The following is a 24194-nucleotide window of genomic DNA, read 5'->3' as shown; positions in this document are numbered from 1 at the left end:
CGCCACGGGATCACAGTGCATACCACAAATGCCATTGTTTATTTGATGTGTTTCCAAAATCAAAACGTTTTCAAACACAACTAAGATATAAAATACAGCATAAAAATGAGATTTATACCTATCCCCATATTAAGAGAAGCATTTTCAGAGACTGTCTTGCTGAAATCCATGGGTAAGCCGTGTTTCCTTTCCTCCCCCATCCTGGCCCAGCTCACTCAGGCAGCAGGGTGGAGGGTGGAGGCCACCCCTGCTGACCATGCACTTGGCTTCCTAGGTCTGCCCTATTCCACAAACCAGTGGCACCACAGGAACTGGTGTGGCCAAGTGTCGCCTAATAGGGCTATTACACTGTATTAATCAGGAGGGATACATGCTGAGGTAGCCCTGCAGCTGAAGCCATCACTAGATCTTCAACACACCGGGGAGCAGGCCCCAGGCAGAGCCTCAGTGGCAGGTGGTACAGGCCAGGGTGTGGGGAAGGTGTGCCATGATGCCCTTGTAGGGGCAGGAGGCTCAGCTGGCCTGCAGCAGCCCCAGGACACTTCAGTCCTGCACACCTAGGATGGGCTCTGGGAGCTACACCCAGCACAGAGTGGGTGGCCATCTTCCCTCCTTGTCAGGCACCTTGGTACCTGGGATTGGGCAGGAGTAGGTGTTTTTCTGACTACCCTTCTGGTACTCACTGCCATACAGATGAACAGGGCACCCCAGTGTCAGACCCCCACCTCACCAAAAAGAGGAACAAGGTATAAGGCAATGTTAGAAAACTTTAAATACAGGATCAAGATCAAATTGGTAAGGCATCACAAATTGTAGAAAGTAATCTTGGCTGCATTGGCATAGCAAATGGACAAAATCTGAGCAAGCCATAACCTTGGGGCCACCCACAGGGCAGGTGCAGTCTGGAACGGGTGCTGCCACACTGGGATGGAGCACAGCCTAGGGTATCCAGGCCTTGCTCTGTGAAGGTCGAGTTGAGGTAACTGGGTTGAGCCTGTGGGTCTCCGATAATGGGAGCTCCTGAAATTGCTGGGCCCCTTGCTACTGCTCCTCCCCAAACCATTCAAGGGGAGGGGGTGGCCATCCTGTGTGCAGCTTCCCCTGGGTCCCTGCCTTGAGCCACTAAAACTCTGAGAGGATCTCTATCTCCCAGTGATTGATCCGAGCTGGTGGTGTTGATGAATTCTCCCTCCAGCCACAGCCCTGGTCGCCCTCCAGTACTGCAGCACTGTGGGGCTGGGGCTCTTCTTAATAGCCTCACTGATTATAAGGTATTACAATGCAGGGGCAGAAACAATGTTGAAGCCACTGATTCGAGTTTCAACCAGGGAGCTTCGGGGTGTGAAGTCTGGCTGCAGCATCCAAAACCATTTAGTAGTTTGAGCTAAGAATGTAAACTTAAAAAACAAGAGGGAGGCTGCTCTGAATGATAGAGATGTCTGCTCACAGTACAGCTTGAAGTCACTCACCCCAAAAAAGACTCGAAAACAGGACTGAGGCCACAACCCACTGAGCTGCTCATGTCAGGGGCTGGCCAGGTGAATGGCCATGCAGCTGAGCAGCATTCAGTGGTCAGATACCAGCCTGTGGTTCCAGAGCAGATTTTGCCCCCAATTTTCAGGTGTCTGCAAGTAAAGTTCTCAAACATCGGTGCCTTTACCAAGGGAGGGGAGGGAAGAGGACACGGAACTGCTGGCAGTTTGTTGACTCCACCCTGAACCAGTCCACAAGGGCACAGGTCTTGGCCAGGTAGGGTAGGGATCTGCCTGTTACCACTCTTTCTTCTTTTCATCCATGGAGACACCCCCAGGGCCCAGAGCCACCACCAGGAGCAAGCCTCCAATCACCGACATGGTCTGGAAGAAGTCGTACTTCAGGAAGTCATGCATGGGCTTATAGACTGGAATGGTCCAGAAGGCGTTGAAATACACATTGATAGCAAACAGCCAAACAACAAGAGTCAAAGCCGCCAGCTTGGTTTTAAAGCCAACAGCCACCAAGATCATCAGAGCTGTGCCCACGATGTTCTGGATGATCTGCACAGGGTGAGAGGGACAACATTCAAAGTCAACACCAGGAACAGCTGTTCTGTGTTCCACAAACAAACCAAGCTGCCTGTGTCATTCAAGTACCTGTGCCAGGCTGGCACAGCTACTGAGACAGCAGGAAACTGGAAGTCACTACCAGGGAAAGTGGATAAAGCAATGCCATTATAGTGTGAGGCTCAGGGATTTAAAGAAAGCTTCTGGGTAACAGCAGGCTGTGATTTACCATGAGCTCCAGTGCTGGCCAGCTGGATCTCTATCCCCAGGTACTCCCAACTCACCCAGCTATCCAGGCTGGGAATTCCGTCCCCTTCCCACAGTGCCAGCACCCTTCTTGTACCTGTACCTTCTAGTCAGCTGTGCCCCCGACACCCTACATGCAAACCATACTCAGCAAAATGTGAACTTTAAGAAAGAGAAGTCAGAAGAGCCTGCAGAGAAAGCACTGGTCCACACCAGCAAGGTCAGGAGACCTGGACTGGATCTTCCAGGCAGCTCCCTGACACAGGAGATGGATGGGTTCATTTGTCAGAATGGGACCACAAGATCTGCTTCTTGTCTTCCCATACTACACTCACACAACCCGGGCAGGCCCTCCAAGCAGCTGGATACTCACAGAAAAGAAGCTGGCATCAAAGTGAAGGAGGGTCATGAACATCAGGACCAGCAAGACCCTGCCTCCGAGCTGCATGTACTGCTTGGGAGAGCTCTCACGCATGGTGGGGACACCTGCAAACATGCTCTTCCCTTCCGAACGGGACTCTGCTAAGAGCAGCAACAAGCCTCCTCCCAGGGCCAGGTTCCTGAGGAACAGAAATGCTGGCTGGAAGCTGACACTCATTGGCATCTGATCTGTTCCCTGACCAGAGGAAGGGTGATCTTGGTGTGAGCACAGCAAAGCTCTTCCTTCCCGTCCTTCAGGCAGAGATTGTACAGCAAGGCCAGGCAGGCCTGAGTACATGGGACCAGCCTCTGGAATGAAACTAACAGCAAGGCTGCCTGGACATGCTGGGAACTCAGGCCTGGGAACCCTGGTCTCATCTGCAAGGTGTCCTTCAGACCTTCAGTCCACATGCCTGTGAATATGGCAGTGAGAGGACCTGGTTCTGTTTGCCATGCTGGGGGAGGCTCTGAACAGCTACCACAATATCTGCTTCTAGGAGCACAGGGCAGACCTAGACAAGCTCACCCCCCCACCCACAGCACACAGGTGGGAGAAATGAGCAGAGAACACCCAGCATGCACCTACCTCATCAAAAACTTCAAGTCCCACAAAATGCTGTAGGCGATCGTCTGTGGGGAACAGGCAGACAGAAACTTCAGTCAACATTGTAAATCATCTATAGATTCAATAATAGCACCCAGCAACTTATCCATCAGAGCAAGAATACAAAAGGCACAAAACTACTTCAGGACACCAAGGGCATAGTCAAGTATAACAGTTTTTTTTTTGTGTGTGTGTGTGGGGGGGGGGGTTTCAGTGTTTCTCAAAAACCATGGCCCTTGGGCCTGTTCAGTTTCAGGGCTGTGCCCATGATGTCCTGAAACCCCTGGTCTAGACTGAAACACCCCTCTTGATGCACTGCACCCTGGACACCAGGTTTTCCTGCTGAGGAGTCACATCAGTACCAGTTAGCATCTAGCTGCTGCAATCATGTGCCCTATCCCTGTCACAGCACACTCAGAAAAGTGGCAAAAGATGGCCCAGTGCCCAGAGCTGACACCTAATTAAGAACAGCCTCTGAAGCTTGTTGTAGCACTTTGGTCCTTAAGAGGCAATGCCACCACTTCCCCACAGAGAAAAGCAGCTCTGGGCAGCCAGACATGAGGGTTACAAGGAGGGATGCTGGATCCAACACCAGTTCCACCAGAGCAAAGAAAAGTGAGATCCCGCCACGTACCCCATGTACCTACAGCACTGATTCCCAAGTAAGACCCTGCTACATGCCCCATGTACCTGTAGTGCTGATTCTAAAGAGCCCAAAGCTGATTCCCAAGTGAGATGCTGTCACATGCCCCATGTACCTGCAGTGCTATGATTCCGAAGAGCCCAAAGCAGGCATACTGCACGAAGTTCCTGCTCAACACTAAGACACAGCCAGCTGGAAAGACAACAGTAAGGTTGGTTTAGGGGGACCTCAGCTGGGTCCTGGGTGAGACACTGTCATGGTACACTGTACCCACCAAGCTTTGGATCAGCTGCAGCTCAACTACCTCCCCAAGCCAAAAGCAACTTCTGGGAGAGTTAATGATGACAAGCCAGGCCCAAACTCATGGACATCACTAGAATATGGATCCCTTGCTGTACCAGAGAATGTTTTCCAGTGTGAATGTCCCATTAAAGACACATCTTTCTTTCTCCTCCTCAGTACTGGGATTGAATCTGGGATGTTACACATGCTAGGTAAGCACTCTACCACTGACCTACATCCCAGCCCTATTTCCTTTATTTTGAGACAGGGCCTTGGTATGTTGCCCAGGCTGCCCTGAAACTTGTAATCCTCTTGCCTCAACCTCCTGAGTAGCTGGGAGCACAAGTGTAGCCACCACCCTGCAGAGACAGATCTTGACATCTTTACTGTGTAAGAGCTTCAAATGGGCTAGAAAGCACAAGTCCTTTAATGAGCCCATAATGTGCCAAGGAGTGAGGGCTGACACCAGAAGACAGTCCATCAAGAGTGGAAAGAAGACCTGGGGCCCCACCCCAGCGCCCTCCTGTACTGACCTAGATCCTCCTATCCATCCTAGATGCTTCCTCTACTGCCTCAGCCACCTGGTCTCCTGTGCCTCCTACTTGAGGCACTTAAAAACAAACAGGGACTGAGTCCAATGCCTTTAGCAAGCCCCAAAGCGGTGAGTCTAGGACTGAGTAGAGAGCATCCACCCCAACACTCACAGAACCAAACCTGGCAGGCCTATGATGGAGCCCCTGGGTTTACACAACCTCCCAAGTGCCACGACAAGCTTCAGGTGTGCTATCAGTGAGGGAACAGCCTCCAGAGCCACTCACTCAACTGTCCCAGCAAGTTGAGGAACACGAAGGATGAGGCCAGCAGGTAGCCACAGCTCCAGGTAGTGTCGATGTAGTCACGCTGCTCGCTCCACTGGAACCACATGCGGATGCCATCCTCCAGGAAGGTGCTGATCAGGCAGAGGCGGGCCACGTGAGGGAGATACTGCTTGGTGACTCGCAGGAACTGTGGGCACAGAGGCCTTCAGGTGAAGTGGCTGTAGCCTGGAGCACCAGGCCACCGCCAGGCACTTCCTGAGGCAGGGTGTGTGAATAGAAGGTTAGGGACAGCAGCCAACATGGTACAAGGCAGAGCTCTCAGCCCCTGTACCTCTCAGGGCAGACTGGGGGACTCGGCGACTGCTCCAGGCACGCCTCCTAAGTCTAGATCCACGTGACCACAAGCCTTAATCCCAGAGAGGAAAGGCTCCACACCAGGTATGTGGGCAAGAACCCATGGGTCAAGGTCCCCAGCACTCTTCTACTATGATTCTCCTTATCTCTTCCACAGCCACATTCAGGTGGCAACTCTTATTAACAGAGGGATATCCGTAAGAAGCATTGCTTCCATGCCCAGTCAAGGGCATTAAAAAAGGAGTCAAAGAACATCTAAAAAGACCCTGAAGGCTTCCTGGACCCTCAGAGCTGTCCAGGGCACTTCGTGAACTTGAGCAGCACAGAATCCCTGACTTCCCCCTGCTAGATGCCATTATCAGCACCCCTGACTGGTACACTAAAATGCCCTCTTTACTGCCTGCCTCATGTCCAGCCCCTGATGTTACAGATAAGCAAACTGAAACCCAGAGGGGAAAAGGGTTTCCTAGAGCCATGTGGACTCACACTGCAATGCTGGGACTTGTGACACTCAGCCAAGTGCTGAGGCCTGCCAGCCTCCCTATTGATGCTCAGGGTCCCTTCAGAAAGGACAAGGGTCCACTGAGGAGACAGCCAGGGTCCCAGGTCTGGAGGCCACACAATCAGCCAGACTATAGCTCCAATATCTATAGCGAAACCAGCAAGAGGAAGGCCACACAGGGACAGTACTGTGCGTGGTTACAGGAGAAGGCTGGCCTTCCCCACCCAAAAAGCTCCACAGAGTTCAGGACCAGGAGCACGTGGACAACAACTGTGAGCAGGACCAGGGCTGCTGAGGCTGGTGGGGAGCCACTCACTCAACTATCTGAGCTGGAAATTTTTTTTTAAGCCTGTGTAACCCAAAGCAAACTCAACACAGTCTAAATGAGATTGACAACTGTCTGGACAAAATTGAAATACAAGTGTGTAAGATCACTGGCAAATATCAAAGGAAACACAAAGCTTCCTTCTGTCCCTTGTGAGCAAAGTCACTCATGACGGCTGGAGCCAGAGGCCAGTATGCCCTTTGCAAGCCAGGTGCAAATGTCATGCAGGTATATGCCACGCACTTTTCTCTTACTGCCCTTCAAAGCTGAGGCACAAGGTGAAAAGAAATCCAATGATAACATGGCAGGTGTCAGGAGAAAGATCAGGGGACTCACCCATAGGAGTGATGTGTACAAAGAGTCTAAAGGGCAGAGTCTGACCCCTCCAGGGGCAGCTGAGGGAGTGCTGGCTGCACAGGCCCTCTTAGGGCTGACTACGCCTATTGCTGGAATAATGAGGATGTACATAAGAGTGCTCATGAATTCTCAGCAGTTTTTAAAATAGTTTTCTAGTATAGATGGACACAATACCTTTATTTTATTTATTTATTTTTATGTGGAGCTGAGGATTTAACCTAGTGCTTCTCACATGCTAGGCAAGTGCTCTATCACTGAACCACAATCACAGCCCATTTTTTGGCATTTTTAAAGTTGCTTCAAAGCCTAAAATGCTGCTAAAGCTGCCATCTGGACTGTGGAGTACCTGGGTTCTTGGAGCAACCTTCAGCCCAAGAGGGGACACCCTGGCTTGAGGCAGGGGATATGGGGGATTGTTGGCACAGGTGGCAGTTCTCCCCAGATGGACTGAGCCTGAGCCCGGGCTGTGGATCTGAGCTAGCTTGCTCAGCCCATGAAGAGATAGCAGAAATCTCAGTGACAGATACCCAGAGACAGCAGCCAAGCAGGTTTGGGAGATGCAGTACAAGTAGACCCCATTCTCTAATCCTGTCCTGACAAATGACCAGGGCAGATTGGGGGACTCGGCCACTACTCCAGGCACGCTGGCCAAATTACTTTGGTGGGGGGATGATCTCAACTCCCCTTGCACAAAGTGTGGCTACTAAGATTCTTCCAACTTAGTCTAAAAATCTATACAGAAAAAATGAGAAGGCCGTGTTTAAAAACAAAACCAAAAATATAGCCAGGCTTGGGCCTGCAATCCCAGCTACTGGGGAGTCTGAGGCAGGAGGATCACTTGACACCAGCCTGAACAACATAGCAAGACCCCATCCCCAAAATAAATAAATAAATAAAAGGAAAAAAGAGATCCCAAATACACCTAGCCAAGTTTTAGGGCCCTCGAAGAATGGCAACACACTATCTCCCACCAGATGTTTAAGACAGCATAAGCCATACACATCCCCCTAGCTTCTGCCCTGTGGCCCTAATGCTCACAAAACACACAGCCACAGTGTGATCACCCACACTCTGTGGAAACGATGGAGACTATCACTATGGTTCCCAACTTAGCATTGCTGAGGAGTGACCTTTACATTGTGGCACCACTGAATGGCCCTGGAAATGACAGGGGTCTGCACCTCATCTATACCTGGGGAAAAGCAACTACCAGGAAGGAAGCACTTGAAGAGGCAGGGTAGATGTTAATAGGACTGAGGGGGATGTGCAGCCCCAAGACCTGGGAGGCAGACCATAGAGGTGTCTGAACTTGCTTCCAAATAAGTGGCCAGCTGCCCCTGGCATGATTACCTGGGCCTGCACCCTCCAGAGATGAACAGACCTGCCTGCCCATGGCTGTGGTCAGACCCTCCCCAGGCTCAAGGATCTTCACAGAGCTGCTTATTTGCCACCAGCACTGAGCCTGAGACTGAAGCTGTGCTTAAAACCTCCTGATGTGTCTGCTGCTCTTAATTGAAGTGTCTGGATCAAGAGGATTAAAGAGCAGAAGAGCGAAAATTGGGGGGGCAGGTCGTGCCTGACCACAGTGCTTTGCTCTAGGGAGAAAGTGCAACGCCCAGGTGGTGCACTGAGCTGTGCCTGGCTGCTGATGGGCTCAGGGCAAGCTGGTCTGACTTTTGTGCCCAGGAGGGTGGGCACATCTGAGTATGGAAGAAAGGCTGGGGCAGACTCTACCTTACATGCCAGTGGACCACAGCCATTCAGACTGGTCCCTGAGCCTGTGTTGTGCTGCTCTAGAAAGCATGGAGTCCACCACCCCTCAGTACGGCAGAAAGGAACCCTGACTCGGGCAGGATGGCACAGTGGGACGAGAGCTGCTGTCACCACCGGCATCCCACACACCTGTCAAGGCCCAAGCTGATGAGAACTGCAAGCCCACAAAGCCCACGGCTGGAGCCTCAGCACAGAACCGGGGCAGGAGAGCCAACAAGGAACACTGAGCAGGCAACCTGCAGGAAGAGCAGAGGATGGTCAGCCTACCATGACGGGCAGGCTTCCATGAAAGTCCCTCAGTCAAGCAGGTTGGCAGCAGCATGCCGAGACTTAAAAAATTAGCTTAGCTGGGCACAGTGGCACAGGCCTCCCCATGCAGAAGACTGAGGAAGGAGGATGGCAAGTTTGATAGCAACTCAGCAAAACCCTGTTTCAAAATAAGTTTTTTTAAATGGCTGGGGATATAGCTCAGTGGTAAACACCCCTGGGTTCAATCCCCAGTACTACAAAAACAAAAGAAGGAAGCTGAGGTCTGTCTGCAGGGTTACTGTTTGAGAGGACTCGAAGGGGGCTTAGGAATATAATCGTGCTCCATCAGCAACAGGACCTGGGGAACACAGGGATCATGATCACACAGACATCAACCCTACTTCATGTTCAGAACAGAAAGGGACTGAGGATAGCAGCCCCCAGTCCTTATTCATGAGCAATGAGGGAAAGGCAGATCAGATTTTCTTGATCACCATACATGGGGCCCCTTCCCAGAGCCCACAAGCCCATGCATCCCCAGAAACGAGGGCTCATGGCTCAATGACTGTCCCTGCATCAGGCTGAGCCAGCTCCGGCCTGCAAGCAGGTCTGCCCAGTAAATGTCCCAGTGAGTCGTTCTGAAGCTTCCCACTGTATCTCAATGTAATGCCAAGGGCCCACCTGTTTGCCTTCACTGAAAACCTGTGCTTACCTGTGTGGTAAGAAGTAGCCCCCGCCAACCCCACCCCTCCCTCACCCCCACTACAAACAGCAAGCAGGAAAGTTAGCCAGTTTCCCAGCTTCAGTATAGAGGGCATGATGGAGCACAAGAACGGAAGGGCAATGCTGAGAGAGCCACCACTACCACCAGGACCTACCCACGCCAGATTGCCACAGACACAATGTTATCACAGGCCAACTAATGCTACGTGTGGGGTCCAGGCACCCCTCACTTCAACAAAGGCCCGGGCCACCTCCTAGCTCCCAGGATTAGCTCTGACACCCTTAAGGAACACCAAAGGCCACAATGGAGGTTAGGCCCCCCTGTAACTTTCCTGTCACCCAGGTAACGGCCATCAGGCAGAACCCATTAAGTGCTAATGTTCTGGTGGCTGGTGTACAAGTGCTCAGAAGCAACACTGTCACCTGTCCAGAAGGCAGTGAGGAGTGGCTGCAATGCACGGACATTATTTTGGATTGCTGAGTTCACGAATTTCTGGTCCCTTCTGACCTGGGCTTTCGAATGCCCAGCTCGCTCACAGAGCCCGTCTCAGCACTTTCTCCAGAGCCTGGCTTCCTGGGAGCAAGGGGACACTATCCCTGGCTGCCAAGGGCAAGGAGCCTGATGATGCAGCTTTCACAAGTTGCCAGCCCAGATCAAGCAGCGCATTTCTCCCAGACAGGACTCCACAGACCAGAAGGAAGGAGACAGTTCCACCAAGCCAGAAGGACGCTGGCCCTGGAGTAATAGGATGACAACAGGGCAGACTCCAGCAAACCTTCTGGGAGGATGGAGGCCAGTTAAAGGCTCAGCATTATCATCATCAACAAGGTCTCAATCTCAGCAGCCCAGACTTCCTGGGCAAATCCCATCTCTTCAGTTTTGCTTTTGTTTTCTGAAGACAAGGTTAGACTAGAGAAGTACCTACAATAACTAACAGTGACCTCAGTGAGACTTCCTTACCATCTACAAATTAGATACTTCTCATTTAGAAGCCTGGGGTCTCAGCACCTTCCTTATTGTCAGCTTTATTTTAACTATTACAGATGAATATTCAAAACACAGCCCCCTTCCTGCACACACCTGCCCTCTGTCAAATTTTGGCGATAGGAAGCCATCTTCATGGCTTTGTACCCCCTTCCCTGCCTGTAGCACAGAGTATGCTGACCCTGGTTCAGGTGGGCAGGAGTACACTGGCTGGTAGCCACACAGGAGCACTGAGCTTCAACATCTCCCATCACGACCCAGAAGACTCCAATGCCAATGGCTGACTGTGGGAGGCTTTCTGCACTTGGGATTCTTCTTAAGCAGCAGGTTTTTTTATTGGGCTACGTCTTCCCCTGATGTGTGCCAGAAGATAACTCCCAGGCCTGTAAGCATACTGCCTAGGGGCTGGAAACCTGGGTTTTGTTCTTGGGCTGTGATTACTGGCAAGTCCTGGAGCCTGAGCAGGCCTGGCCTTCCCCTTGGCAACTTAGAGGAGATGGACCCTGTGCACCCAGCGAGAGCCTTTCCAGTCCCATGATTCAGCTTCGTTCACTTAAAGCAAAATAAAATGCATAGAGAAAAAAGAGAGAGGACTACAAAAGAAATTTGAGCTTTTCTTCAGTAGGAAATTTGTCATTTGGTAGTTGGCAGCAGCTCGACTGGAGGCATTTTATCTGGGTTTGGTTATGAAATTCACTTGCAAAACCCAGGGTTTTCCAGCCTAAGAGCGACTATGGAGCTGTCGTATTTCCTGGGCTAAAGGAGCCATCTTCTTAGAGAGTTGTTACTTGGGGAAGCAAAACTGGGTCACTAAAAAGCATGTCAATGAGACTGACAAGTGAAAATGCCTACTTCATTCTTGAGAAGTTTGTTTGAATGGGTTTTGCAACGGTCACAATTTTTAACCTGGGTCTCTAAACACAAAACCACGACCTGGGAGAAGGTACTTGGATGGCTACACCCACCCCCACCGCGGTTCCAGACCAGCTCCCGGGGAAGCGGCTCCACGGGCCGGGACGGGGTCGCCGGGGAAGCGCCGCCGTTGGGGACGCGCCAGCTCACGCGCCCGCCGCCGGCACACCCCGGCCCTCGGACGCCGGCCCGCGCCCCCGGCCCGCCGCCGACAGCGCCGCGCGGGCTCGCCGGGCTGCCCACGCCGCCGGCCGGACCTAACGGGACGCTCCTCCCGGGACGCGCCCGCCGCGCAGGCCTCGGGCCTCGGGCCTCGGACGCCCCGCACTCGCCGCCCGCCCGCCCCCGGGCCGGGGCAGAGTCCGCGGCGGCGAGGGCGCGGGCAGCAGCCCGAGGGCACCACGCCGGGCGGGGCGCGGCTCTCCCGGGGTTCGCCCGGCCCATCGCCGGGACGCCTGCCGAGGCGCCGTGGGGGCCGCCTCGCCGCCCGCGCCCCCTCGGGTCGGGCCCCGGGCGGCGGGGAGGCCGGGCCGCGCCGGGCGGGGAGGGAGGCGGCGGCGAGGCCGGGGCCGCGGGGCGGCGGGCCGCACCTGGTCGGCGAAGTCCTCGGCCGTGCCCATCAGGTCGTTCTGGCCCATGGCGGCGGCAGGCTCGGCTGGCTGCTGCTCGGCGCTCCACAGGAAGTGCCCGGCGGCCGGCCTCGCTGCGCGGCGCGGCTTCAGCGGCTGCCACGTAGGCCAAGCCTTAAAGGGGCCGCGTGCGCGCCGCCGCCCCGCCTCCGCGCCCCGCCCGCCGCGCGCCCTCGCCGTCCGCCCCACCCACCGCGCGCCCTCACGCTCTGGCTCCGCCTCTCGCGCTCCATGTCCCTCCTGGCGCTCCACAGGCACCACCCGCCGCGCGCCACCGCCCCGTCCCACTCGATGTCCCGCCCACCATGAACTACTGCCCCGCCCCGCTTTTCGAGGTCGCGCCGTCCGCTAGCCCTCCTACACCCTGAAGACCCCGTCCATCACTCGCTGTCACTCTGTCGTCACTCTCCAGGCCCCGCCCTCCGTCCGCATCTCCCCCCACCGCGCTTGAGGTTTCCCCCATTTAGTGCACCGCCCACTGCCCTTCAGGCTCCAGGCCCCGCCCCCTCTCTCTCGCCTCTCCCGCCTACCACTGCCTCCTCGCCCTCTAAGCTCGCGGCCCCGCCCCTTGCCCCGATCCAGCTCACCGTCCACAGCCTCCGCCCACCTCTCTCTGGATCCGCCCTCATGCTCGAGGCCCCGCCCCCGCTCTCTGTGCCTCAGCTCCTTTAAGGCACCGGTAGCCGAGGGCGCGCGGTTGGGGGACGCTCGTTTGTCCAGAGTCAGGCAGACACACCCCGGTTGAGGGTCGCCCCTGGGCGAGGGCACGAGGTGAGGGGGGATGGGCACCGGAGCCAACACTGCGGAGCACGCTCAGTCCAGGGTCCGGCCGCCCGCTCCGGCTCCAGGCGAGGACATACAGTGGCCTCCGGAGGGAGAGTGAGCCGAAGTTCTTCTGCTCGAGCTACCATGGAAAAGTACCAGGTGCCGTGATGTCCCCTTGCGGGGACAGGCTGCCCGGGCCCAAGGTCTGCGCGCCGCGGGGCAACGGTCACAGCCCACCCAGCACCAGGTCAGCCTAGGGAGGCGGAGCCCATGTCTCAGTAGGGTCAGCCTCCAGCTGGAAGGCCACCTCTCTGGGCCTCTGTCCCCCTTTAAAATGATGAACAGTAAGGGCTTCCAGCACTGACCTTTTGAGGTTGTGGGTAGCTCCTCCGACCTCCTAAGCCATGGGGGCCTCTAGAGGCAAAAGCAAGCCCAGAGCACACGGCAGGAGCCCTGTCTAAGTCTGCTAAAAAACACCCCTCAGGGGGCTGGGGATGTGGCTCAAGTGGTAGCGCGCTCGCCTGGCATGCGTGCGGCCCGGGTTCGATCCTCAGCACCACATACCAACAAAGATGTTGTGTCCGCCAAGAACTAAAAAATAAATATTAAAAATTCTCTCTCTCTCTCTCACTCTCTCTCCTCTCTCACTCTCTCTTTAAAAAAAAAAAAAAAAAAAAAAAACACCCCTCAGCCTAGGTCTGCTAAAATGCCCATACCTGAGCAGTTTCAAAGCATATACTTACCATATCATTTTCATTAAATATTAGATTCAGTATTTGTAAAAATTTCACTAATTTGAAAACCACTTACAATTAGATTTTCCTACTGTTGGGAGATTCTGTTTATGAGGGGGAACTACCCGGGGTAAAGCGTAAGCATTTTTAGTGGTCAGAGAATTTTTAAGGTTACTTTTCAGGGGGGAGAAGAAGTCTTGATTGAGATGTGGGTGTATTTTACTGTCTAATGCACTGTATTTTACTGAGAATTCTTGCACCTGACCTCTGGCCCTGTTGATTTATGCTGCTTGGAACATTATTCCCTGAGCAGAGTCCAGGCCACACAGAGGCTGGATTACAGAAGCCTGACTTTACACCCCCAAATCTGATTCAGTGTCTCATCCTATATCACCTCTTCTGAGTCCTGCTTTCCATTCTCACAAGGGTGGTTAAGAAGTGTCCAGTAACCCTGGGATGGCCATGACTGATAGTACCAGTCACGGGGACAAATTGCCTTCTTTAGATGCTCAGTTTGGAGGTAGATGCTGGAAGTTGGGGTCATGGGGGCCTAAAAGAGTGAATAAGCGTGTGTGCAGCCTGGGTTCGATCCTCAGTACCACATACAAACAAAGATGTTGTGTCCGCCGAGAACTAAAAAATAAATAAATAAATATTAAAAATTCTCTCCCCCCCCCTCACACACACACACAAACTCAAAAAAAAAAGAGTGAATAAGCCCCCTGCCCCAGGTCAGTTCTTGCTCTTAGACTCCCAAAGGCCCTCTCTATAGGTTGGAGAAGGAGCATGGAGTCATAGAAACTTCAGAATTGGCCTTGGAGAGAGAGAAATAGACTCCCTGGGCCATATCCTCTACTGCAAAATAGGAGACAGTGCCAGCCCCCAGGGGCTGTGGGAAGCACCAGCCAAGGTATGGGAGTTGGGTTTGTACTGGGAAGTGCAAGGTGGTTTCCTCTTCATAGTTTCTCTCCCTTGCTGCTAGATTTTGTACCAGCTGAGTCCTGGGGCCTTAGGGGTGAACCTGGTGGTGGAGGAACTGGCCACTGAAGCCAAGCTCGTGATAAAGCAGGTAAGAAGCAGAGCCCAGTGAACCAGGAAGAGCACATCATCCCTCAGAGGAGGCTTCCAGGACCCCTGTTGGCAGCAGGCAGCAAACCTAGCTGGGGTAGATGTGGGAGGTGGCATGGGGCTCCCCAGACTTGGAGCCTCTGCCCCCTACCTTGACAGGAAAGAAACGCTGATTTTTACTCCACCACCTACATCTACATTCACTCATCCATACTGGGTGCCGGGCATCAATCCACTGAATATCCCTGATCCTGTCAAACAGGAACCATGACCCCATTTTACAGAGACTGGCTTGGGGCCATCCCATTCTAATCAGATCACACAGGATCCATGAGGATTTGACTTCTGTGGGCACAGTGCTACTCTTTACAGTTTGCTAGTCTTACCAAAAGGGAACCAGACCCAGAGGGCAGGGACTAGCCCAGGGTCACACAAGGCTAAGGACAGGACCTGGAATCTCTTCACCAGGGCTAAGGCAGCAGGGTGGAGGTGCATCCCTTCCTGTGCTCAACAGAAGGTCCATCCAGGGGAAGAGAGCTGCTATAAGAGTGGCTGGCACACCCTTCTCTCAAGTGGGGACAGGTACACAGGGGGAGCAGGAACTAACCTTGTAGATAAAGGAACCTCATTAGCAGCCGCAGATCCGCCAGGCCTGTGTCTATGCAGCCCAGCAAGCAGCCTCATCCCTAGGTAGCTGGTCCTGGAGTCCTTGTCCACCTCCTGTTCTGTTGCTGGCTGGCCCAGGGGTCAGCCCTCTCATCTCACAGATCAATGAGCCAGGAGACCTTTTTAAAAGCCCAGCCAGTGGGCTAGGGATGTGGCTCAGGGGTAGAGCACTTGCCTAGCGTGCATCACGCCTGGGTTCTGCCCCCAGTACTGCAAATCAATCTATAAATAATTAGCAAATAAGGCATTTTTTCCATATATATATATATATATATATATATATATATATATATATATATAAATAAATGGGAGGGAGTGTGTGTGTTCCTCTAGTCTTTTTCCTAAGCATTTATAAACTTTGTTTTTATAAGAGTGGTATATTGCTGAAGCTGATGGCATCCTTTGTCCACCTAATAGATTGCGGAAACTGCCCCATTTCAGCACCACAGCTTCCTCCTCTCCTGATCTGGTGGCCGTGTGGCCGCCTCTCTTGCTTGATGTGCTGTGGTTGACCCGACTGTCACCTCATGTGGGTCGAGTGGTCTGCCCATTCTCAGTTCCTCACTGGTATAAATAGGTCTAATGGACATCCTCACAAATATTTTTTTCTTGAGCATCGTGGTTTCCTCAGGGAAGAGCTCTAGGAGAGGGATTTCTGGGCCTTTTCAAGGCTGTCAGAGTATTTTGGCTGACTATCCTACTCATGATGGCCATGGTGGCCGTGATAATCACCGTGCATCTGGTGGGGTGATGGGGTGGTCATGGCAGTGATGACAGTGATGTATGGGGGTAGGCTGGGATAGTGGGGTGGTAGTGACGGTGATGGCAGTGGTGATAATGATGGTGGAGGTTTTAGTGATACTGATAGTGGGGGTGGCAGTGGGATGATGGGGGGGTCATGGTGTCAGGGGTGATGGCAGAGGTGGGGGTGGGGTAATGGGGGTGGTGATGATGGGCAGGTCACAGGGACGGGGATGGCAGTGGAGGTGGTAGAGGAGGGGTTGATGAGGATGGCAGTAGTGATGAGAGTGAGGCGGTAGTGAGGGTGATGGTAGTTGAAGAGGCTCACTGACCCAGTGTCCCTGTGTCCCTCCAGGTGGAATGCCTTGATGAGCATCATACCAATGAGGCCCTGGAGGAGGTGACTCTCTGGACAGTGTTCTCTCTAGAGGAACAGGATGCAGCATACTTATAGAGACTGTTCTGCACCCCGTTGTTGAGTGACAGGGTGAAGGGAAGTCATAATTAGTTCTTGGCCAGGTCCTAAAGGGAGTCCATAACCCAAACACCCACTTCTAAATGCAGGAACTGCCCATTTAGAACACACCTTCCCAAAGGAGATGAAGCTTAACTGTTGGCTCAGTCCCTAGGCTAAGCCACCAATAACCATCTCTCAAAAAGATGATTTTGTTTAGGGCTGAGGTGTAGTTCAGTCCAGAGTGCTTGACTGGCAAGGCCCTGGGTTCATCCCCAGCACTGCAAAAGAGAAACTTTTTTTTCCTTCAACTATGAAAGTATTAGTTACAGTGCAAATTTTGGGAAATGCAGAATTATTTAATAATGAAAATGTAATTCTACCATCTTAATTCTACCATCTGGAATGGACCAGTGGCAGCAGCCTGATTTGCAATAATGGCAATTTATCAAATGGATAAATAGAGGCTGTGAGTAGATTTTCTTTGCCTTTCTAGAATTTTATATGGGGTGAAATGTATCTTCTCCCTTATGGTCACTGTTTGGTCCTCTTTCTGGAATTGTCCACCCTGTGCCTTGCTGGCTAGGCACCTCTTGGGTCCACAGTGTGACTGAAGCACAAGGTGGGCCTGGGCATGTTCTGATGTGGGGAACACTTACACTGCCGACAAGCAAGCTGCTCACACCTGGCCAGCATCTGAGCAGTTACCCATCAGCCCATATTCTCCAGGTTAATTGTTCCTGATGCCCACCTTGGTTTGTTTTCAAAGCACTCTGCTGGGTCAAGGGAACTTCAGGTGGGCTCACCTGCCCCAGGCAGCCCCAAAGGTGACATATCCTGCACACCATCACTTGACCTGCATCACCTCCCGGTGAGGCAGGTTCCACAGGAACCACCATTTTAATTTTCAGTTTTATTTTTTGCAGAGCTGGGAAGGGAATTCAGGGCTGTGTGCAAGCTAAACAAGAACTCTGCCACTGAGCCACACCCCAGCCCACTGCTGTTTTCAGATGAGCACATGAGGCTCAGAGATGCTGATGGTCTGTCTCCGTCACACAGCACAGCACTGCATGCTGGGACTGGCCTCATACCAGACCTTCCGGCAGTTAGCCATAAGGCTGCACTGCCTCCCTGCCCTGGCTCCCCTGCCTTGCCAGAGCCAGCAGCTTGCGTTTCTGTTGGGATATGTGACGGAGGAGCACCAGCTGCACACTGTGCTTCCCTGACCACGGTTTCCTCCCTCTCGTCCCCACAGCTCAGGCCTCTGCTAAAGCTTCAGCACGCCCACATCTCCCTGTACCAGGAGCTGTTCATCACGTGGAACAGTGAGGTGGGTCAGGTGGCACCTGCGGCTGGGCTGCAGCACCAAGCCCACTGAGCATGCCCTGCCCACAAGGCGCTGCCGGACTGAGTGTGGCAGCCCCCACTCAACAGCTGTGGGGGTGGGAACCACCTGGGGGCTTACTGTGCACAATTCCAGGTGAGCCCTCAAGGGCCTCCTCCAAGGAGGGCTGCCCACGAGTGCCACATTCCTTTAGGCTTCCTGGCTCACATGTGGCAAGCAGGGGACCCAGCCTGGTGGCCCCACTCCAGCTCCCCACCTGCAGCCCCAGCCGAGCAAGTCTGCATGGCTGACAGGAGCCTGCATTCCAGGGGGAAGAGGCTGGTCCTAGGGAGCTGCTGCTCTGCCTCCCACTGCCATTTGCCACCCAGTTATCTCGGCCCCCAGGCCCCTCACTCCCACAGCTCCTGCACAGTTTACTAACTGGCTCCATGTCTGCTCACATCCTGGGAGATCCACAGGGCTGGAAGTACTGTCCTCATTTTCCTAATGGGGCTCAGAGAGGTCATGGAGCTCCCCAAAGCCAGATAGCTAGTAAAGAGTTGAGTGGGGTTCAAATCCAGGTTTCTTGCCCATGCCCTGGGTCCCTTCAGGTATGACTTCTATCGCTTCAAAGAGCTGGAGCTTTCCAGAAACTCCAGGCCTGCAGGCCTTGGCCACCTCTCCACATATCCGTGTCAGTGTCCCACTGGACTAGGGGGTCCTACCCAGCAGCCAGGCCTGGGGAAGCCAGGGGAAAGGCCCCCCTGCATGCTCCCACACATATTGTGAAGTACTCCCTGACGCTGTCAGGGAATGGGGCAAAAAAGCCAAGAAGACAGGTCACTATGGAGGGAGCAAGACAGGCTCCTCAGAGGAAGTGCATCTCAGCTGACACCCAGGGAAGCCGCCACCTGTGAAGAGTGAGGGTAATCCCAGCAGAGGGGTCCCCACTTCCAGTGGCTGCAGCTGTCGGGAAAGGCCAAGCAACTGGGAGCAGATAGAACCTGGGGTGGCGGTGCCTGGGAATGGGGAGACAAGAGGCAGGGCCTCCAGCCAGCAGTGTGACCAAAGCAGTGACGCCACAGAGTATCTGGGCCTTGTGTCCCCGCAGGTCTCCTCTCTGTCCCTCTGTCTGGTGATGGAGTACAGCCAGGGTAGCCTCCAGATGGTCATTCAGAGTAAGAGTGAAGAGAAGGCAGTCATGGATCCAAAGGTAACACAGACCCAGCCTGGGGCCTGTGGCCCCATGGGGCAGCCTAGGCAGAGGGGAGGGTAGTTGCCCAGCGTGTGAGGGGTGCGTTAAGTCCACCTCAAGTCCACATCTTTTTTTTTTTTTTTTTTTTTTTTTTAGAGAGAGAGAGAGAGAATTTTTAATATTCATTTTTTAGTTTTTGGCGGACACAACATCTTTGTTTGTATGTGGTGCTGAGGATCAAACCCGGGCCGCACGCATGCCAGGCGAGCCTGCTACCACTTGAGCCACATCCCCAGCCCCTCAAGTCCACATCTTGACACTTTACACACACCTGCCTCTAGCCTCCAGAGGAGGCCAGAGCTGATCCCAAAACCAGAGGTCCACAGCCACCACCTGCCTCCAGAGACTGTCATCATGCAACTCCTGAAGTTCACTCCAAAGGGCTTGGCTGGGGAGCCAACCTTGCTCATCCCTCCTCCTCGGGCCTACCAGATCCCTCTGCGCCCTCCGGTGCTCCTCTGGTCACCTTTGAGGCAGTGATGGGCCTTTGGTGGCTTCTGGCTTGGGCCATTTTAAGTCAGGCTGCTGTGGAGGAGTGGAATTGTCTGAAAAGCTGGCGTGGGCCTGGGAGGGTGGTGCAGGTGGTTCCCAGGGCGAGGCTGCTCTACCGCACCGCGAGGTTCCAGTCGGCTCAGGTTGCTGTGGAGGTTGGGAGTGAGTTTCCATCATGGCTGGCCTGGCATTGACCTGCAGAGTGATTGTGGTGAGGACAGTCTGGGCATGGAATCTCTTCAAGTACTTTTGCTCATTTCAACACTTACAGGGTCTTTTTCCTAATGATTTGTAGTTTGTTTATTTCTTAATCTGGACAGGGTATCCAGAGATCTCCTCCCAGTCTATGGCTTGCCAGTTCCCCTTCTTAGCAGTGTCTTGCGGCCAGCAAAGGTCCTCATCAAAATGAAGTCAGGTGCATCAGTGTCATCCCTTCTGGCCAGTGTCTCTTGATCCCTGGCTTAGGCAGCCTTCCTCCCACCTCCTGTTTCCTCCTCGAAGCTTGGTCACTTTTCACTTTCACCTTTGGGTCTGGGCCAGCCTACATGCATTCTGCTTTCCTCAAAGTACTCCTCTGCTTGGTGCCATCTCTCCATGGGGCTCAGGGGTATCCAGCTCCTCTGGTGAACTGGTCTCCGAGGCAGACTCCACGGTGGCTTTGTACATGTGTGCAGTGGGGCCCTTTGGAACATAGATGTTGCCGCTCTACCAGGGCTGGGAAGAAGCTAGGGCCCTGCAGCCCAGCCCCTGACACCCTGGGGTGGCCTAAGGCACCAGTGTGGAAGCCAGGGGTCCTAGGAACACAGTTTGAAAAATCACTGCCCTGGACACTAGATGCAGCTTGTTTCTTACACAGAATGTTTCCAGAATGTTCTCTTTCAGGGCTCTTTTCACTCTAATGGAACATGAAGGGGCAAGGCCCAAGCAGGCATTGCAGGCTTTAACATGTCAGATACCCACAAGGGCCGCATGCCAAGAGCTCAAGCAGGTGTGGGGAAACGGGCCACAGGTGGCTGCTGGAGGCAGGGCGTAGGGTCAAAGCCCCTGGGCACTGGGGTCTGCAGTGTGCCCCTGTCCTGCTGTCTGCTGAGCTGGTGCCTGCCTAACAGTAGTGCATGGAATCCCACTCAGGAAGTTCCAGGCCCCTCCCCTTGCTGGCATCTCTTGCTTTTTCCCCAGTGGATGCAGGAGATCCTGGGTCAGATGTTGGACGCTCTGGAGTACCTGCACCAGCTGAGCATCATCCACAGGTGACAGTCCTCTTCCATGGGGTGTCCAGCTGCACGGGTACCAGCACCCTTGGGCAAGATCTGGGCCCAGTAGGATGGCACCTTCCCTGGCTGAGGGAGGGGAGCAGGGCCCTTCCCTGCCGCCTTGAGTGACTCACCCCACAGTGCACAGCTGCATGATATGCCATGGCCTGGGCAGGGTGGCTCTAAAGTGCAAAAAAGAAGCAGATAAGACACCTGGAGGACGGGTGAGGCTGCCTGTCATGGCGTAGCCTCTGGATGGCCAGCATGGGCTGCTGTACCATAGGTCCAGCCTTCAAGCTGCCAGTGGTACGGCTTCAGGCTCCAAGGCCCCTGTGGGAGGGGCTGGGGAGAGAAGCACATGGGCTGTGTGTAGAAGGGAATGTGAGTGAGGCCTCACGGTGGGTCTTACAGAATGATGGACAATCAGTTCTCAGACCAGTGGGAGCCAGGACCTGTGGGAAGGGACACCAGGTTAACTAGGGCCTCTGTAGCTGGGTGTGCCCATTGTACTTGGGCTTTCCCCCAATTTAAAACAACTGATAGGATCTTATGTGAATGAGAAATAATCATTTGCCAAGCAGGAGGAGAAGGAATTTTCTAGTGGGGGGGTGGGACACTCAGGCTCAGGGCAGGTGCTGTCCTAGGGGAAGGTCCCCTGGCAGCTCATAAGCGCCAGACCCCCATCTCTTGATCACAGGAATCTCAAGCCTTCTAACATCAGCCTGGTCAGTAAAAACCACTGCAAACTCCAGGACCTGAGCTCCAACGCACTGATGACCCACAGAGCCAAGTGGAATGTCCGTGCAGAGGAAGGTGGTTGGGGTCCTCCCAGGAGGCAGGAGAGGGTGGCTGGAGACAGGCCGGGATGGGCAGCGAGAAAGGCAGTGCTGAGCTCGTTGCTTAGAAGGTCCCCACAGAGCTCCCTTTGGCTGGTTGTGCCTGAGCAAGAGTCCCTCATGGAGAAGAGACACAGGGTCAAAAAACAGGGCCATTGGAGAAAAGAGCCCCAAGGAAAGAGCAGTCACCTGGGTACCCCTGAAAACATAAACCTCGTCAGGGAGAAAGCCCCCAAAGGAAGGAGATTAGAATGGGGAGTGGGGAGGACTTGCTGACTCAAGTGCTGTCCTCAGATGTCCCAGGAGATAGTGGAGGGCTGCAGGGAGCAAGTTCTCTTCCTTCAAAAGGGGAACAGTGTGAAGGGAGGCAGGCCTCAAGCCTGTAACATCACGTACAGAACCCGAGTCCTGGGTGGCAGTGGTTGGTGGCACTCTGCCCTTGGATTGGGTTGATGGATGATGGACAGATGATGGAGGTGAGCCTGTGGAGGGGTGGACTGGTGGGAGGTGACCCTGGCGTGGGTTTTAGAGTCCAGACCTTTGTTGTGTGGCTGAGAAATGGGGTGCAGAGAAGGAAGGGCTGCTTGAGGCCAACAAACCAGCTTGAGGATCCTGCTCTTTTGTCTCCTCTGGGGTTCAGGTTGAGAACCTAGGGCAGGGCCACTGGGACTCTGCCCCAGGGTCCTGATGTGTGGAGGGAAGGATGTTGAAAGAGGTATACATCCTAGCTGCTTGGCATATGCTTGGCAGCTCCTTCTACAGTGGTTGTAGGCACAGACATGCCCACAGATGGGCCAGCCTGCCAGACACCTGTCAGTATGGATGGCTTCCTGTCAGTATGGATGGCTTCCCTGGCTCAAGGTCAAGGTGAAGGTCTAACTGAGCAAGGAGGGACCCCTCACTGCCCACACCTATACTTCTTGCTTCACCCAAGAAGGGCCACTGAAGGGCTCATATTTCTAGCTGCTTGCAAGTGGAAACCAAAAAGGAGACAGTGTTGGGTAGGGTGGCTCTGCTCTTCTGCCCCTTCAGGGGACATAGGACTCAATGGATCCCTGCCTTGTTCCTGCCAACAGACCCCTTTCAAAAGTCCTGGATGGCCCCCGAAGCCCTGGACTTCACCTTCAGCCAGATGTCTGACGTCTGGTCCCTGGGCTGCATCATGCTCGACATGGCCAGCTGCTCCTTCCTGAATGTAAGCTGCCTTCCAGGGAGAGGCGGGCCCTCGCCCTGCTTCCCGTCAGCACCCACACTCTGCTTGACGCAGGCACAGGGAGCCCTTGAGAGGAGACAGGCAGCAGGGTTCTTGCTCTCTTGGTGGCTGTGGGTCCTCAGCCCTGCCCCTGGCAGCAAGGAAACCCTGGTCCTAGAGTCGGGGGTGCCTGTGGCTGCAGCTCAGGAGACTGGGCAGGAACACATGGGGCTGTGTGTCACACAAGCCTGCACGTGCGTGGCGCTTCTCTGTTCTGCATGTCCTAGCGTGTGGCTCCTGCTCTCATCTGTGCTAGGCCTGCCTGCGGACAGGAAGGAGGGGCAAGGCAAGGGCCAGGGCACCTTGTATGGCCCCTTGGCCACCCTGACTTAGGGAGGCTGGGGAGCTGAGCCTTGCCACATCGTATGTACACACTGAAGAGAAGTCCAGTGTCTGCTGCACCCTGAGAGCAAGGACACACCACTGGCCACCTAGGTCCATCACCAGTCACAGGGAATCCAGAGAGCACAGGTGGCTGGCTGGGCCTCAGCATCCTCACTATCTCCCAGGTGGCCCAGTTCAGCTTGAGAGCACCTTGCTGCTCCCTTCCTACAGGGACTCCAGGGGAGTGAGGGCCCTCCTGCTCCAGGCTGTGTGCTGTGTTGAAGGGTCTGGGCTCCAGTGCTTCCCTGGCACTGGGTGATCTTGGGCACTTGCTTCTGTTAATGGGCACGAAGAGTGTTTTGTCATCTGGGTCCAGATAAGGGCCTCTGAGCAGAAATGGACAAGACACATGGTCCCCTGCCTGCCTCTCCACTCAATGAGATGGCCCTCTTGCTTCTCTGAACCTCTGTTTCTTCTTCATAGAGGAGCTCCAAGGCTCCTGTGGCCTCTGCCTGTGGCCTGACTCTGGCTTTCACTTAGTTGCAGAAACTCTGTGTCCTCTCTTCTGGTAGGCTACAGAAGCCATGCACCTACGGAAGTCCCTCCGCCAGAACTCTGGCAGCCTGAAAGCCATCCTGAAGACCATGGAGGAGAAACACATCCCAGATGTAGAAACCTTCTCTTCCCTCCTGCCCTTAATGTTGCAGATCAACCCCTTGGATCGAATAACAATCAAGTGAGCTCAGGGTTGGGTTTTATTTCAACCTAGCAGGCTCCTTCAGCATCTCTCCACCCGACACAGACGTGGCTGCTGGCTCCACCCTATTTCCCCCTGCGTAACTGGGTTTTTCCCAGCATTGTGGCTGTCCCAAACTGCTTGGCAGCCAGCCACCTGGACTGCACATCTCTGCACACTGGCACAGTGGGCCTGGCTCCAGTAGGCACAGGTGGTTCAGCCCCACGGTATTTCTCAGGCTCCAGGAAAAAAATGTCCATTCTAATTCAAAATCAGAAGGAAAAGGTGAACCCTGCATGGGTTGTATTGACCTCTTAACCAGCATAGTCATCAAATCTGATGCTATGTCTCTGTGAAGGGGCCAGAAGGCAAAAGCACAAGGATCAGGACTCCTCTGGGGCCCTGAGCCTTCGCAGGGAAGGTCCTTGGA

The 24194-nt window shown here is 54.0% G+C and overlaps 3 protein-coding genes across 17 annotated transcripts in view; 1 reads left to right on the top strand and 2 right to left on the bottom strand.

The window, feature by feature from the left end:
• Positions 1-20: 20 nt before the first annotated feature.
• On the bottom strand, positions 21-12178 carry SURF4 (surfeit 4). 2 transcript variants are annotated; one of them, XM_081279902.1, is made up of 6 exons: positions 11826-12159; positions 5056-5242; positions 4071-4147; positions 3295-3338; positions 2662-2848; positions 21-2036 (listed from the first exon to the last, which is right to left on the bottom strand). In XM_081279902.1, exons 1-6 carry the CDS (start codon positions 11871-11873, stop codon positions 1770-1772), a joined length of 810 nt encoding a protein of 269 aa, XP_081136028.1. In that variant the 5' UTR covers positions 11874-12159; the 3' UTR covers positions 21-1769. The 2 variants fall into 2 exon arrangements, with proteins under 2 accessions (XP_081136028.1, XP_081136029.1); XM_081279903.1 differs by lacking the exon at positions 21-2036 and adding an exon at positions 2043-2544 and having other exon boundaries at positions 11826-12178.
• A 294-nt stretch (positions 12179-12472) lies between these two features.
• The window catches only part of STKLD1 (serine/threonine kinase like domain containing 1), a 19030-nt gene continuing 7308 nt past the window's right edge, over positions 12473-24194 (top strand). For 5 of the 14 annotated variants that reach the window (XM_081279888.1, XM_081279887.1, XM_081279889.1 and 2 more), the window contains exons 1-9: positions 12473-12832; positions 14346-14432; positions 16194-16238; positions 17548-17622; positions 18728-18829; positions 20543-20613; positions 21314-21429; positions 22529-22647; positions 23601-23764. In XM_081279888.1, coding sequence (XP_081136014.1) covers positions 12797-12832; positions 14346-14432; positions 16194-16238; positions 17548-17622; positions 18728-18829; positions 20543-20613; positions 21314-21429; positions 22529-22647; positions 23601-23764 — 815 coding nt within the window. In that variant the 5' untranslated portion in view covers positions 12473-12796. Of the gene's footprint in view, positions 12877-14345; positions 14433-16193; positions 16762-17547; positions 17623-18727; positions 18830-20542; positions 20614-21313; positions 21430-22528; positions 22648-23600; positions 23765-24194 lie in introns of all 14 variants that reach the window. The other 9 variants (XM_081279877.1, XM_081279880.1, XM_081279885.1 and 6 more) reach the window with 9 other exon arrangements.
• Positions 15987-24194, bottom strand: part of REXO4 (REX4 homolog, 3'-5' exonuclease) — a 27425-nt gene continuing 19217 nt past the window's right edge. The window contains exon 8 of the mRNA XM_081279891.1: positions 15987-16262. Within this exon, the coding sequence (XP_081136017.1) occupies positions 16002-16262 (261 nt within the window). The 3' untranslated portion in view covers positions 15987-16001. The remainder of the gene's footprint in view (positions 16263-24194) is intronic.

This window comes from Spermophilus citellus (assembly GCF_964194105.1).
Source record: "Spermophilus citellus genome assembly, chromosome: 2".
In the NCBI taxonomy this organism is placed as follows: domain Eukaryota; kingdom Metazoa; phylum Chordata; class Mammalia; order Rodentia; family Sciuridae; genus Spermophilus; species Spermophilus citellus.
The sequence above is the reverse complement of the archived record's forward strand: the minus strand, read 5'-3'. Positions and strand labels throughout refer to the sequence as shown.